General features: G+C 39.3%; 1 protein-coding gene across 1 annotated transcript in view; it reads right to left on the bottom strand.

The window, feature by feature from the left end:
• Nucleotides 1-15,815, bottom strand: part of iars1 (isoleucyl-tRNA synthetase 1) — a 51,144-nt gene that overhangs the window by 12,136 nt on the left and 23,193 nt on the right. Inside the window, exons 14-25 of the mRNA XM_008408523.3 lie at nt 14,011-14,137; nt 11,644-11,717; nt 10,826-11,020; nt 10,596-10,682; nt 9,541-9,624; nt 7,587-7,731; nt 6,233-6,353; nt 6,018-6,109; nt 5,647-5,724; nt 5,000-5,121; nt 2,218-2,320; nt 1,616-1,699 (exon numbers count right to left, since the gene is read on the bottom strand). Of these exons, the coding sequence (XP_008406745.2) occupies nt 1,616-1,699; nt 2,218-2,320; nt 5,000-5,121; nt 5,647-5,724; nt 6,018-6,109; nt 6,233-6,353; nt 7,587-7,731; nt 9,541-9,624; nt 10,596-10,682; nt 10,826-11,020; nt 11,644-11,717; nt 14,011-14,137 (1,312 nt within the window). The remainder of the gene's footprint in view (nt 1-1,615; nt 1,700-2,217; nt 2,321-4,999; nt 5,122-5,646; nt 5,725-6,017; nt 6,110-6,232; nt 6,354-7,586; nt 7,732-9,540; nt 9,625-10,595; nt 10,683-10,825; nt 11,021-11,643; nt 11,718-14,010; nt 14,138-15,815) is intronic.

The following is a 15,815-nucleotide window of genomic DNA, read 5'->3' as shown; positions in this document are numbered from 1 at the left end:
AGGCTTCTAACAGCACAAATGGTGACTCATCTGATATTCGAAAGAGCATCTCCAGCTCACTGGAGACTGGAGCCATCAGTGGAGACACCAACAGGCATGTCAGGGAAGGAAAGCTGAGCCAAGCTAAAATCAGATGCAAGAACAGCAAGTGCCATTTTGTGCCTGACCTCTTCCTTCGCAAAGCTGGCACACTGCAACGAATGTGCTTTTGAACAGAGGATAAAAGGAAAACGCCATAATTGTCATGAAGAATTTAAAAGAGCAACACTATGTCTTGCCTTTTGCAGCCAACGAAATGTGCAAAGTTTTCAAAACAAAATGTATCTACTGAGTGCAGTGTCAGAAACCTATAAAATACAGCAAGAAGAGGCATTGAGACATCAGATGGTGTTGCTCCAACAACAACACTCTTCAGTATGGACACTAATACTGAGTGAAGACGATTAAAATATACCTACTTTCAGCATCAATGAAAGGTTTGAAAATTAAACAAGAATTTAAATTACAAATCTATTTATAAAGAAAAATTGTTTGAAGAAATTTGCATTTTTTTGGGATATCTACAGTTCATTAAAAAGCAAGACTTTCATCAGATAAACCTAGTGGCTGAACTTTGTTCAGCAAAGTTGCTTTGTTGCACCTTTTTAACGTGTCTGCCTCTGTCTGTCATGGGACACACAGGTAAGGATCTAAACTTAGAGCAAAAAGCACAAAAACACTAGTTGGCTTTGTTGCAGCAAAGCTTTTTTGCAATAAATTTTAAAATTTAAACCACTGGAAACTTACAGTCAACATGGTTTCTTGCTGTAAGTCAACCAGAAGCTCTGTGCTGTTTGTTTGTCTTCTAAGAGCACAAAGCAATTTAAAAAACTCTGACCCAAACTATTAAAAATCTGCACTATTTTCTCACAAACAATTTAGTTTACTTATGGATGACAGGTACAAACAAGTTAGAGTAGAGTAATAAACAAACACAACCAACATAATGACCATGGAGGCTGCTGCAGCCCTTGTGCCTTTTTGTTTTAATTATCAGCATTTTTAAAGTTTAACCAGAAATATTTGGCTTTAAAAGTGTCCACAGTTATTTTGAAGGGTGATGCAGATGTGCGGGTTTGGAAAATCCTGATAAAACAGATGAGTATCAGTTTTTAGAGTCAGCTTATCTGACATCTAAATAAAAAGCCTTTTAATTAATTCAGTTTACTCCAGAGTCTACACACAGCGAGTCTACAACCAGCATGTGTGACAAGTACTAAAGATGCGATAGTTAGTGTTGCTGCTGAATACAGTGAACACATCAACACTCACATTACCACAAATGATTTAATAAACAACTACTCAGTGTGTGTGTCAGCACTAAGTATTTAAATAACTATTTTCCAAGACATCCCCTTTGTCCTCCCTTCTCCACTCAACAGACTACAAATTTCAGTGATGGCAGAGTGCAGACGCAGCATGTAAAGTTACGCTCCCTCTGATGTTCATCATTACTGCACCGCTTCTGGAAAGTGAACATGGTTCTCAGGATGTTTTCTTCAAACTGTATGTTTAAGAGCGCTGATGAAAGGGATGTAATTCATCGAGGTGCTCAAAGTTTACAGTGTTTACTCACTTCAAGGATGTATTTCTCCAAAGACTGGATGTCTTTTAGAGCCTCTGGGTCCTGGTGGATAACTACCACCTCCTTCAGTGGATACTGAAACGCACAAAGGAAAAGCAGATGTTAATGGCTGATGAAGCAGCTTATCCAAATATATTTTACTAGGATTTAATGTGATAAACTAATGTAAAGCAGTAATTAATTATGAAGTGGAAGGAGAATTAGACATACATTTAATCTATACTTACATTGCATGTTGCATGATGCTGCCACAACACTGGCCCACTAATTGGATGGTACATTTTGTATGTCAGCATAAAAGCTCTTTTCTTTCTAAGTCCAAATTACCTTTGTTTTACATATTTTAATCCTTTCAGTACATCTGGATTATTTTATTTATACTTTTAGGCAGGTTCAGGATCAACACTGTTCTCCAAGTAACAATTCGTCTCACACAACAATGGAGAATTACTCAGATTCAGTAGGAAAGAAATACTGCATCAATAAGTCAACAATGAATCAAGGTTGGGTTTTTTATCTTTAACCGCTTGATTACAGGAGTTTGCCTACATCTCTATTAGTGGTGTTTAAAATGCAAGTGAATGGTGCTGTACCTTGACAGGAAGGGTCTTTCTGTCTCTAATCACTCTTCCCAGCTCAATCACAGACTGCATCTGAGAGACGGCGCTCTCAATGCGCTTGTCAATCAAATTATCCCTAAAAATAGGGATAGGCAAAGAAAATCCTGATTATCATCATATTACAAACAACAATATAATATCTGCCAAATCTTAGCAATAACGATGAGTGACTGCATTATATAACGTAAATAATTTCACACAATGTAATGCTTTTTTTTTTTTTTTTTTAGAACAAATACTTTATTTACCCCAAAGGGAAATTAATTATGATTATAATTGCTATCATTCAAGTATTTTCAGAGTTGTTGAGGATGGTGATGCTGTGGACAGAAAGGATATCCAGCAGAAGTCAGTCTTGCAACGTCTCTGGTTTATACCTCTGACTCAAGCTTGTTGTTGGATGACAGTTTCGTGACTGTCAAGCTTATGATGATATTTTACAGTAAAATGTCCTGAATTAAACCATCAGTAGTTGACGGATACTGCTAATCCACCCCATTTACTTTTGTCTTTAAATGCTAGAAAGTTGAGGAAATAGTTTGAACTTCCTTGTTTTCCCTCTGCTTTTCGGTCCTGCCCTGGACCCATGAAATCTCCTTTTCTACTCCTCTGGGATTTTTGGGTTGGACTTCATGTATTTTGTGAGCTTTTGAGATGCTAATCAGCTGTAAAACCAAAACCTTGTTGCAACATTTACCCATCATAGCAACTGCATGAAAGTAAAAAAGAGCAAAAATACTTCTGTCTGCACAGCATCCATGGTGGCTGGGCCTTTAGAGGCGGGTCAAAATGGACCCATTTAGTATAACCAAGGACAAGAGGCCTTAATAGAGCTGCAGCATTAGAGGCTGTCCAAGTGACAGACGAGATTATATGAACCATTACACAAACTACTTTCCTTATGCAAAACCAAATAGATTTTTAATCATGCCAGAACTTTTTCTTTATAGTTCCAGATGATGTAATTAAATTTGGGCGATTAGAAATTCCTCCCAGGCATTTCAGAAAGGATCTGCCGCCAAGACATGCACTTCACTAAAGTAAATGAAGTGAAGGTAACAAAATCACATTTCATCAGAAAGATCCATTCTGCAGAGCAAACAATCAGGACAATGTCGGTGTGGGATAGTGCGGGTGTTTCTCTGTCTTTGCTGTGGGTGAACACAGACGACCTGACAGATGGCAGCAATGAAGGACCACTCAGATCAAAGAAAGTTGCAAAAATCAATCAATCAATCAATCAATCAATCAATCAATCAATCAATCAAAAAAAAAAAAGAAAGTTATTTTCACTGATTCAGACCTTAAACCTTGAAATAAGGAGGGTAACAGAATCGTAAGGTTCAAAAGCCCATAATTCAGCAAATTTAACAGTTATTTAGTGACAGAAAAGCAAGGCTGGTGACTCTGGTAGAACCTGATTGGGCTGTAAATAAGCAGTGGATATGTCCTCTAAGAACAGGGTCACAAACAGGACAAAGGTGGTGTGTTTCCTGCACAGGGCTGTGTGGTGGAGGACTTTTTATTTATGTATTTTCCAGACACATAGAGCCTTTTTATAGTGAAGTAACTATGTTAGATTCAGTCGTTCAAAAAATGCTGCATATATCAAACATAACTTAAGACGTTTGACTTTGCCCTGAAATTGGCCCCCGTCTCTTTAAGAAGCTTCTCTGTACAACACTTCGCCTTCAGTGCTTCTCATTATGCCATTTACAATCATTTTTAGGAGCGTTACACTGAGAAGTAATTTGTATGATCAGCTCAGCGAACACGCAGTTCCACCAGGTGTTTGCTAATTGCTGCTGGCTAGTCTGAAGGAGCTGAGTGGAAGGGTTGAGGGGGAGGGATGCTCTGAAGCTCAAAGGAGGAGCTTTGTGGGAGCCAGCGCTTAATCACCCTGAATGGCTGGCAACTAAACGATTGCGTCTGGTAAACTATTTCTGAGTTGTTTCATGTTTTGGATCATCATCTCATTTTGCCTCTCAAAATGCTGCTTTTCAAAATGTTCTGGAATTTCAATTAGGTCATGAAGTAACACGTTTCCCAAGGCCTGTGTAGGAGAAATGAGCCCACAGCATCACAGATCCTATAACATACTTAACAGTGGGCATGAGAAACCAGACCCAGCTATAGTTTTTATTGCTGAAAAAGCTCATCAAATCAAATCACATTACTCCAAGTAAAGCACGAGTAAACTACACGTTTACATTTGCGATGGTGAGAAATAAAGAGATTTGGTGACCTCTTTTTGCTACAGTTCTCCAACAGTGAGTTTCTTTGTTATTTATTTATTTTACATTCTACGATCCTGCTCGTTGTAGGTGGAAGCAAAATTGATTCGTGTCCAGTTTTGTGGAAAGTAGCTGAAATAAATTTCATTCAGTGAGATTTTATGTTTATAATACAAAGTACAAAAAGTCACAGAGTAGAAAGTAATGTTACTTAGAAACTCTGATGTTTGAATTACATTTTTGTCAAGCTATTATTGCTTAAAGAAAGAAATTATCATTTTTTTCTAATTATTAAAATTAACTAAAATACTGATTGTCCTCCTTAATAGATTCAAAGTAGGAGTTTAATGATGCATTCACTTCATGAGACGTTTCCCAGTACTGGGTTAAGGAGAATGAAACATCAGCTCAAGATCAACGTCTTTTCTTACAGCGATATCTTGTTTCACCAATAGTTCTAAGAAAAGCTTGGCTGCAGGGAAAACTCTGGCCTGATGCTTTACTAAATGAATTTGGCTGACCTGACTTGTGGCAGCATGAGATAGTGGATGCTGTTGGAGTCCTTTTCTTCAACAGAGGCAGGGTCAATGAGGTGACGCAGATTTTGGTACATCATTTCTGTGATGAAGGGTGTGAAGGGGGCCTGAGGAAGAAGAGGGATGAAAGCAAGCAGACACGAGCATGAGGAGGAATAGATGGAGAAATGATTAAATTGTCTGCACTGTGGTTAATTTACACTCGCTGAGATAAAAGGTCTGAAAGTCTGAACCAAGTTCTTTCTGCAGTCCGTTTTTTTTTTTTTTTTTTTCAATCCTTTGGAGCAAATGTTCAAACAAAACTGAGCTATTGTGAGCGATCCTCTAATGTGATTCTCCTCCATTTAAACCACGGCTAATTAATTTGTAAGCTCTGAGCTGATCTGTATTGATTTGAGTTAGGCGGACTGGCTTTTAGCTTGCCTCATAGCCCACATGCAAACACTTTGTGTGTTAAAAAAAAATATATTCATCCATTATGCATAACCACACACACACTTTATCCATTGCAAATTTTCCTTTTGGTTTCCAACATAAAAGAAAACCCTTCAAACATTAAAATTTCTCCCTGCAATCACCTTTCTTTTCTTTCTTGGTCTGAGTTGCTTTTATATAGAAGCCAAATGACTCACCATCAACCTGCACATGGAGAACAGAACGCTGAAGAGTGTTTCCAGCGCCCACAGGCAGTCCTCAGTGCCACTCTCGCCCTACAAAGTTCACAAACACATCAATGATTTTTTTTCCCTCCCCCTTAGAGAAGCAGAAATATGACGATTATCACACAAGAATCAACACCATTAGCCCCCTAATCACAACCGATGATATTTGAATCACAGGATTAAGTTTATTTTCTTCCACTGGCCAAATGTTTCTTACTGTAGCCCTGCAGAATATGTTAATATCGATGTCCTTAAATTACAAAATCATCAGGTACAAAGTATTTCAAGCACAACGTTAGTTTTTGAGTTGAGGTGTTTTAACTTCAGAGCTGGATTCTCACCTTCAGGCGGCGCCTGTTGGTCCTGACGTACCAGTTGGTGAGCATGTCCACAAACTTGACCAGGCGAGGGACCACCGTGTACAAACGGTACGCTGCAACCAGAGGCAACCGCTTACTTATTTACACTTGAGAGGAACGCCACGAGTTGTCAACTTCCCAAAAGTTAGGTTTTTATTCAAGAATATAATGACATAAAGATGGAAAATCTGACTTACCGTCCATCTCAGCTTTAAAGAATTGGATGAGAGACTGCGTGAAGGACTGGACCCACTTGTCCATGATGTTGTCACTCTGCTTCACTGTGTTTTCGTTGTACAGGAACTGAATCTCCTCCTCCTAATGCATGAATACAAATAGTTTCAGTTGGGACCTGCAGTAAGCAATGCAAGTTGGAGTGAAGTTTGTACTCTGAAAGATGTACAGTGACAAAGTCAAAAAAACTCTCATTTTCCGGTTATGCCACCAGCTGGTAGTGGATCTGCACTGAAAGAGATTTCTTTTATTCTCAGCTTGAAGTTGATGCGACACATGTGAAGAAAGAGGTATGCAAATTCGACAAGAAGACAAGTAAACAAGTAAACAAGAAAAGATGGACACATGGTTTTGTAACTATCTCCATTACGTGTTGTATTCAATCTACAGTGGACAGGGTTTGCTGTTTAATAAAAGACATTCAGGTTACAGGTAATCCAACAGAGATATTTAAATATTAATTTGGGGGATGGATACCTCATGAGTTCCAACGGCAATAAGTATGTCTGAGGAAACTTTTCCATTAGTCAAAATATGCTGTGCCACATAGAGGGAATGTTTCTGGGCTTCATCAGATTAATAAGTGTTGATTTTTTTCACACAGACACTCTCTGAAAAGGTTGGTTAGGTAAACATTTGGAAATATCAACCTGTCATCACTAGAACAATGTTAGAATTTGGAAATTCCTTAGCACCTTTGATATAATTAGGATGGTGCAACCTAACTGAAGATCATGTTCCAGTTACATTTTTTGTGATGCTGCAACACGTTTCATGTCAAAACATTTCCAGTCCTTCATGAGCTCAATTTAAAGAACAAAGAGATGGATTCCCAAAATGTATATGTGACAGATATTTCTGCAGTTGCCACAAGTTTGAAGATGGATAGAAATAAAGCAAAGAGATGGAAGGAAGAATAGACCAATGAACAATAAGCAGATGGATGGATGATTGGGAAACAGGTGCAAGATTGGGAAAAGGATGGATGAAAAATTGGAAAACTGAGGAATGGAAAGATGGATGAAACTTCTATACAACAGAAAAGAAATTAAGTCTGAGAATAAAATCAGAGAATCAGAATATTTTTACGTCTCAACCTAGAAAACACCCAAATCAAATTCCTTACTTCTGCAGAATTTTCTCAGCTTTCTCTCAGTGTGGTGATTCTCAATACAATTTCAATTCATATTTTAATAGAAAATTAACACAATTAAATTATGCAAAATGGCTTTTTTAAAAAATTATGCATCAACACAATCAGAGAGACAATTGATCAAAAACAATGCGAGAAGGAAAAATGAGAAAAAAATAACATACCTTTTGTAATCTTTGTACGTTTTGCACCAGGAAGCGATAGGCGTTGTACCACGGCAAGAAGACATCCTTCAGCACGTCTCGCACGCCCTCCTCTTTGAATCGCAGGTTCTCTGCTCTCACCACAGGGGAGTTGATGAGGTACAGCCTGCACACAGATAGAACGTTAGTGATTCTGTGGGCTCAGACTGATGGAGCAAGCAGGGGAAAAAATGCATACTGGTTATTATTCTGAAATATAACCCGTGATATCTTAAGAGTTGTTCAAATAACGCAGGAAAACGTGAATGACCCACCACCACAAATAGTGCAGTGGTGTCTCCAAGTCCTTTACTTTTCCTCAGTAACTTTGAATGTGATGCGCAGAAGATTACAATCCATGAAATACACGGAAGTGATTTGGAAAGAAGTGTTTCAGAGCTGAAGCCGATTTAACAAACAGAAATCATTCTAGGGAATACAGCATGTTTTATCCTGAAGATAAAACCTGCAGTAAAGGTATAATTATGAAACACTCAGTAATAAAACTAAATCAGTTTTTAGCTTTTCACTGGCAATGTAATTGTAACATACAGCAAACACAGGCCTTGGTTTATTAGCTTGCCTAGTAGCCGAAGCAGATGTAGGGGAGGTGGAGAACTACTTTGAGCAAATTAGCTCAAACTGTGTCATTCACTGTTATGAAAGACGAATAATTAGAATGCAAAAACACAAGAAATGTAAAATAGGAGACAATTAAATTAATACATCTGGGGAAGTAAGGGGTGAGAAAATGGAAGGAATTTTCCTTCCATTTTCCAAAATAACTAAAATAACCTTTTAGTTATTTTAGAATAACTAAAAAGGTACCGTATTTTCCGCACTAAAAGGCGCACCGGATTATAAGGCGCACCTTCAATGAATGGCCTATTTTAAAACTTTTTTCATATATAAGGCGCACCACATTATAAGGCGCATAGAATAGACGCTACAGTAGAGGCTGGAGTTACGTTATGCATCCACTAGATGGCGCTGCACAAAATTTTGCACTGTTGCTGCACTGTTTTGTTTGGAATGTCAACAAATCAGTCCAACTTGGGTCGGCGAGGAGAGCCTTCCGCGAATGGGCCGGGACGCGGCCGGACGATGGTCACAATTCTCCGTTCGCGCACAGCATGTTGGTGGAGAACGTGGTGCTAAATGACCTGCAGGCGACCTGATTCTAGACAGTCGGTAGGTAGATAGGTCTGTCAAACTTTATTAACAAACCAGCGCTCTGACAACTATCCCAGCATGCACCGTGCCCTTCTTCTTCTACGGGCGAAAATGAAGTCGGCGGCTGCTTACCGTAGTTGCTAGACCTGTTGTGGCTCAATATTGGTCCATATAAAAGGCTCACCGGATTATAAGGCGCACTGTGGGTTTTTGAGGAAATTGAAGGTTTTTAGGTGCGCCTTATAGTGCGGAAAATGCGGTATGTATAAACGAAAAATAAATGACAAATATTTTTATATAATTTAATGAGATTAAAAAAAGGTCAATATATTTAATGTCGAGCCAGCTTCAAGTGTGACGGTTCGTAGTACTTTAAGTAGTTTTTCATCAAAAATAAAAAGAACGTGAAGCCTGGAATAGAATCAGACTGCTGGTTTCTTCTCTTTAATTTAGTAGTTTGCTCATTTATGGTCTATATATGAGCATATGGTGCAACTGCAGAGTGGTTTATTCATAACACCATATGGCCATAGCACTCTTACTGCTCAGGGCAAATGAGAGGATGTACAAAGGGGGACAAGTGTTTGGATTCGCATCTACAGCATGCATGAGTGTGCAAATATTCCACCCGGAGACGCAGACATCCAAGTAAGAGTTTTAAACAGAGTGTTTTTAGTGATTTTAACATTCTGAAGTCATTATTGCAAATAACACAAGGTAGCCTCAGACCTTGCATGCGCTCATATTCAAGCACCAAGCTGACCTGAGGGCATCGGCTCCATAGTTCTGCACAATCAGTCCTGGGTCTGGGTAGTTCTTCTTACGCTTGCTCATCTTCTGCCCATCGCTGCAGGAAGAAAACAGGCAGGCATTAATGCACATACACACACACACGTGTATGCATGCACAACAGAGCATGTTGGAAACCATGAAGTTGGTATTCAAATTAATCAAGTTCTTCCAGGTCAGCGGGCCCGTGTGCACACAGCTACATGTAAACCTCAAGACTGAGACGATGCAGCCAGGATGCAGAGAAGCTTCGAGCCTGGATGCTGCGGCTCCCACGTTATAAATAAACAAACTCTACAAAGGAACAAAAACAAAGTAAAGTGGGAATAAAAACGCTTTTGGTTGTCTTAATGTGCTGATGAGGCTGTGATCACTAGCAGAAAAGGCAGCGGTTCAAAACAGCACAGAACAACCAAAAACAACCCATTTCATAGTCATATCAGCCTCTTCCACGACATTAGGCTTTAATGTTAACATTAAGTGCTCATGAAACCATATTCAATTTTTAACAGTACATATATAGCCAAGCAAATGTTCCAAATTATATGATGAGGTGTAGTCATTATGTAACACATAGAGGCAATGACCCTGAACAGCTTAATGCTGAATGCCATCAGACAACACTTCATCTTCCTCGTTCGACATGTTAATATTAAAGAACCTTCATCCTCCTGAAATACTGTGAATATTTTCACACACAACATCTAGTAGTAATAATAAATCTTACTACTTTGGGAAAGATTCCCTTTTGCCAAGTTGTGCCAATTAGTGCTGCTGCATGAGTCATTTCAGCTATAATTTCTTTTCATTTTTGATGTTTGAAATTTAATTTGCATTCTCAGAATTAGGGCTCACTGATTTCTGCGATGTAGGAAAATTAGGGCAGAATCATAAAAACTTGACAAGTACAAGGAATATGCTGCAAAATACAGGATACTGAGGAATTAGTGTCTCTGTTTTTAATGTTTTCAGATAATTTGACAGATAATTGGCCGGCTGTTTCAAGTTGTTGTGAGTCAGCGGACTGACCTAGCGAGTACGAGCCCGTTAACAATGACGTTCTTGAAGGGCGGTTTCCCAAACAGCGCTGTGGAGAGCACCAGTAGGGTGTAGAACCTACAGAGACAGAAAACAAGGTCAGTATGACTGAGATCTTTGGTTCTTATCTTCTCCCCTGTCAATCATTCACTCTCCTCCTATCCTCTGTCTCTCAGTCTCAGCCTAACCCGACTGAACAGCTCCATTCATCCTCAGCATACCATCCTCTGGTCTGGTCAATGCCCTCGGCGATGAAGTCTGCTGGGAAGGTGTCCTCAAACTCCTTCCTGTTCTCGAATGGGTAGTGAACCTGGGCGTACGGCATGCTGCCACTCTCGAACCAGCAGTCAAACACCTCCGTAATCCTCCGCAGGATGCCTTTACCGCACCGTGACGGGATTGTTAGGCTGTCAATGCTGGACGGAGAAAGTTAAGAAAGAAGGAAGGAAAAAAATAATAAAGTTCAGTAGCTTGAAGCTCCAAAAGTTTGACTTCCGTTTTTATTCAGTCTTAAAAACACCAGAACATTTAAAACTATTCATTAAGATATTTTTTTATTAGTCTTACCATAAAGAATTGGATGAACATTAAAATATGGTTTGTTATTTTAAAGAAAATTGAAAAAAAAAAAAAAACCTGACAAGTTTTAGGCCACAGGATGTTAAAATTGAATCATCCCGAATTCACATTGAGAAGAAATCTGATTCTTCAATTTACTCTTGTTCCTCCGGTTAAACATTGCATTGAAATGATTTATCGGCGTCTTATGTTTTTTAGCATTTTAACATTTAACATTTAAAATGATATCACAGTGCTGCGATCTGCAACTCCAATCCTTCAGCGCACTTGAGTCGAAGGGTTGAATTACCTCCTTGGAAAATCAGTAAGTTTTGCAAATGCCAAGTCATTAACAATTTATTTGACTCAGGTGTGTTAAGAGAACGGATGTAACCTATAGTTACAGGCCAGCAGCACTGGAGGACTGGAGTCACAGACTTCTGTCTTAATAGATTATCTATGAGTTGTAGATGCAACTTACTTTTCCCGATGCAAATCTGTAACTTTGCCTCCAGTCAGCTCCTCCAGTTCAGCCATGGACCCTACACAGACCACCTGATAAATCCAGAAAAACACTAAATAAATGTATGCATGTGCAAAACCATTCAAAACTAACCAGAACTTAATTATTATGTGCTGCTCATTCATAATTCACCTTAGTAGTTTATTGCAACTCCAAACATTTTAAGTAGATTCCATTTATTAGTGATAAGACTCGTCTATATTTTCAAATATACATTTGTTTCTTTGTATTTATATTTCTACATTGGTTGTATACTTTTATGCTGTACTGTTTTTATCGCATTGTTTTTCATTTCTGCTGCTCTTATGTGCTGTCCACTTTCTGCTCTTACAATGCAAATCTCCTAATTGAGGGGCTAATAATAAAATATTTCAAGTGTTTCTTTTTAAATTGAATGTTTTCAGTGTTCGCGATAAGGGCGTTCTTGTTACCATTTTCTATAAGACGGAAAATATTCTGCTTAAATAGCAAAATGCACTTAACTTTAGTTCATCACAAGTGTCCATAAATTATCAGGGAAACACCTGAAGTTTAAAGGGTATGAAAGCACTTCACACTAATCTGATGGCTAAATAACTTAACAGTAGATTAAAAACAATAAATATTCATGTTGTTAGGCTCATCTGTATATTTAATAATTTAGCAGCAGTAAGGGATTTCGAATTGAAAATGCTGCTTATCTTGCCATTATATAGTTTTTGATTAAAATTAGGTTTATTTTGAGTAATTAATTACAGAACCTGCAATTAAATCTAAAAATAATTATTGAGTTCTACCACTAAATTTGAGTTAATGCTACTCAAACGTCAGCACAACTTCTGGTGCAGTCACTGAGTAAGGAAATTAAGGAGGAAATAAAGAAACTATAAACTCTTCCTCAACTTCTTATCTTCATCCTCTAGACTCTGATTCTCGTATCGTACAGTGAGACTCAGGTTGTACTATCAAGCGCACACAGTTGGACTTGTAGAAAACCTTCTTGATTTCTGAAAGCAGACATTGTGTGCTGGTGTTTAGACACAGAAGTTTAAAGTAGGCCTTCTCCTGAGTAACTTCACCTTACACAGTAAGACAAAGTGTGTTATCTGGTCTCTCCAGAGAGGTAACCTGTAGGCTCTGCTCTAGTTTTACCACAGCACCAGGTAACGTGGCCCACATACAGCCTGGTGTCCCACCATGTAAAAATTAGACACAGTTAAAAAAATAAAAAATACCCGGAAACCAAAAGCTCAGAGAGAAATCCGACAAAAAGGGAGATGCTGAGAGGAGGAAGCATTCAACAGCAATCAGAAAAACGCAGACATGCAGATCCTCGCAGGTCGGGATGAAAGCGAGAGGTTTGCTGCTGAGGAGTGTGTGAGGGTGGCACCAGGGAGTGTGAATGTTCTGGAAACAGTCAGAAAGCTATTTCCAGCAAGCAGGTCGCTTGCTGTCCCTCTTTCAGCCAGGGGACCGCCGCTTCATTTTTCAAATGCTCAAATAACCCAGTTCTGACATCTCTATTCAGTTCAGTCTAATTCACACAGTCAGCCAAGTTTAGCAGCAAATATTCACGACAGAAGCAACAATTAAAGTTTGGCATCCTTCTCATTTTACATTCCTCCCCGTTTTCTCTCCCCATGCATTACTTTTCCTCATTTTCTAAACCGGTTAATTTATTCTGCCCCCTCTTCCTCCTCCTCTCCCATCTTCTCGCCATTAAAACCCCCAACAGCTGTTTGTCTTGAACACCTTTGAAGCTGCATTAACTCAAGTGAAACCAAACACATTTTGATTCATATTTATTTGCTGTTTACATTAATGAATCATTCATGCGTTTAGTTTATGGAGGCACTGCATGATGGTGCCTGAAGGGAGGAGACTGACTGCAGCAGAGTCACGCTGCATGTTTCTGTTTCGACGCCGTGGTCACCATCATTCTGCCGTGCCAGAAAGTTCCTCCTACACCGGCATTCGCAAGCGGAAAGGAGCCAGAACTGCTCAAATCATGAGCTTTTAAAAACGGGTCAGAAGGATCAATTTTTACATTGCAGATTTATGAAAACAACTGGGTTCTTGTGCATCCCCCCCCCTGCAAAAATCATTCTTGATGATAAATAAAATTCAGAGTAGCAAAGTTCAACTTTTCAATTGAGCCCTCTCAAGCTGAACCTTGATTGAACTTGGAGTGCCGCAAACACTACAATCAGCCTTCCTTTGAAAAGAAAAGCTGTCTTGGTATTTAGTGAAGACAGACAAATTGCACCAAGAGACATTAGAAGCAATAAAGAGTCTACTAAAGCACAAAAAGTGCATTTTTCTGTGGGTGTTTTGCGTTTTCCTGACCTCCTCGAAGTCATCGCTGACCCACAGAGGGATTGGCGTGCCCCAGTAGCGGTTTCTTGAAATTGCCCAGTCGCGTGCATCTTTGAGCCAGTTCCCAAAACGCTTCTCACCCACAAACTCTGGGACCCTGCAGAAAAACAGAGATTATGTATTCAGCTGAAGACGAATAAAAATTAAAATACATATTTTATTCAGAATCCAAAAGAAATACTGTTGTGCTTAAAAGGATAAATCTTTTTATTTTATTTATGTGACGTCAGTGGCTTAGTTAGCATTCAGTAGCTTACCTGCAACACATAAAAAGTCATCAGCATCCTATGTCTAAAATCAACGAACTGTCCTTCATTTGCTTTCTTTGCAAACTTTAGCAGTAAAGGTGGACATTCCTCCAAGGCATCCTCATCTTTGTGTGTTGCTCTTTTTTCTTTTTTCTGTTTACTTGAGCTGATTTCTGGCTTTAATCTACCATCTCCCCGTCACCCCCTCCTTTTTTGCCGCCCTTTTCTTTCTAGCTGTGCCAGGCCGTTCTGCTCACGAGAACAGTGCAGTGGGGAGTATAAATTGTCGCCAGGATCCACGCGCTAAGCAAAGAGTTCATCAATTCCCATTTGTACAAGGCATTTCTATTTAGGCCCATAATATATCAATTTAATGATTTTTTTTTTCTGCCAGTGCTGTTCACCACCGTGCCTCCATCCTTTACCCTCCTCCCAGTTTGAGCTAAATCAAGAACTTAAAACATGCAGGCCCGTCCGCGAGGAGGGTTATTGAGGACCTAGAGGCTTCTATCATTCAAAAAGGCTGAAAGTGATTTGTTGGACAAAATTATGATGACTACATTTTTTAAAAAGGAGCAAGGTGAATCTGTCTCCAGTCATGAATATTTATCACAGCAGGGAGGCAAAGCTGGTCGGTAAAAATTTGATTCATGATTGTTAAGCAAGAGCAGACTGGTGGTTTCAAGTTCCAAAAAACCCTAAACTGCAGAAGATATTATTAGCACAAGATATTATTAGACAATATTATCTGTAAAATGTAATATTGGAAATCAGCCATTCAGTCAAAATAACTCATCAATATATAAGGTCTTGTTTTTATATGACAGCAACAATGATGCCTGCAGCAAAGCATCCATCCATCCATCCATTTTCTTGCACCCTTGTCCCTTAATGGGGTCGGGAGGGTTGCTGGTGCCTATCTCCAGCTAACGTTTCGGGCGAGAGGCGGGGTCACCCTGGACAGGTCGCCAGTCTGTCGTAGGGCAACACAGAGACACACAGGACACACAACCATGCACACACACACTCATACCTAGGGGCAATTTGGAGAGGCCAATTAACCTAACAGTCATGTTTTTGGACTGTGGGAGGAAACCGGAGTACCCGGAGAAAACCCACGCATGCACAGGGAGAACATGCAAACTCCATGCAGAAAGACCCCAGGCTGGGAATCGAACCCAGAACCTTCTTGCTGCAAGGCAACAGCTCTACCAACTGCACCACTGTGCAGCCCGCCTGCAGCAAAGCACAACGGCAAATTTGAATTGTTTGAGTGCTGTTATCGTCTTAGAGAGCAAATGTTATGAATAAATTTGACATTAGTTTTAGTATCTAATATTGTGCATCCCTAGCAGAAACAGCTATTTTTAAAGCCAGTTTAATTAACTGCTAATTAAACTAGTTAAAAGATTAGCTGTAACTAATCTTTTAACCAACAGAGGTAATATAGTTTAAGATAAATTATACTAAAGATACACCAAGAAACCCAAGGGATGCTTAGAAATACCGACAAGTTATCACACCTCG

Source organism: Poecilia reticulata, chromosome 5 (assembly GCF_904066995.2).
Source record: "Poecilia reticulata chromosome 5, P_reticulata-male-v2, whole genome shotgun sequence".
NCBI lineage: Eukaryota > Metazoa > Chordata > Actinopteri > Cyprinodontiformes > Poeciliidae > Poecilia > Poecilia reticulata.
Note: the sequence above shows the minus strand (reverse complement) of the source record. Positions and strands in the feature narration are given on the sequence as shown.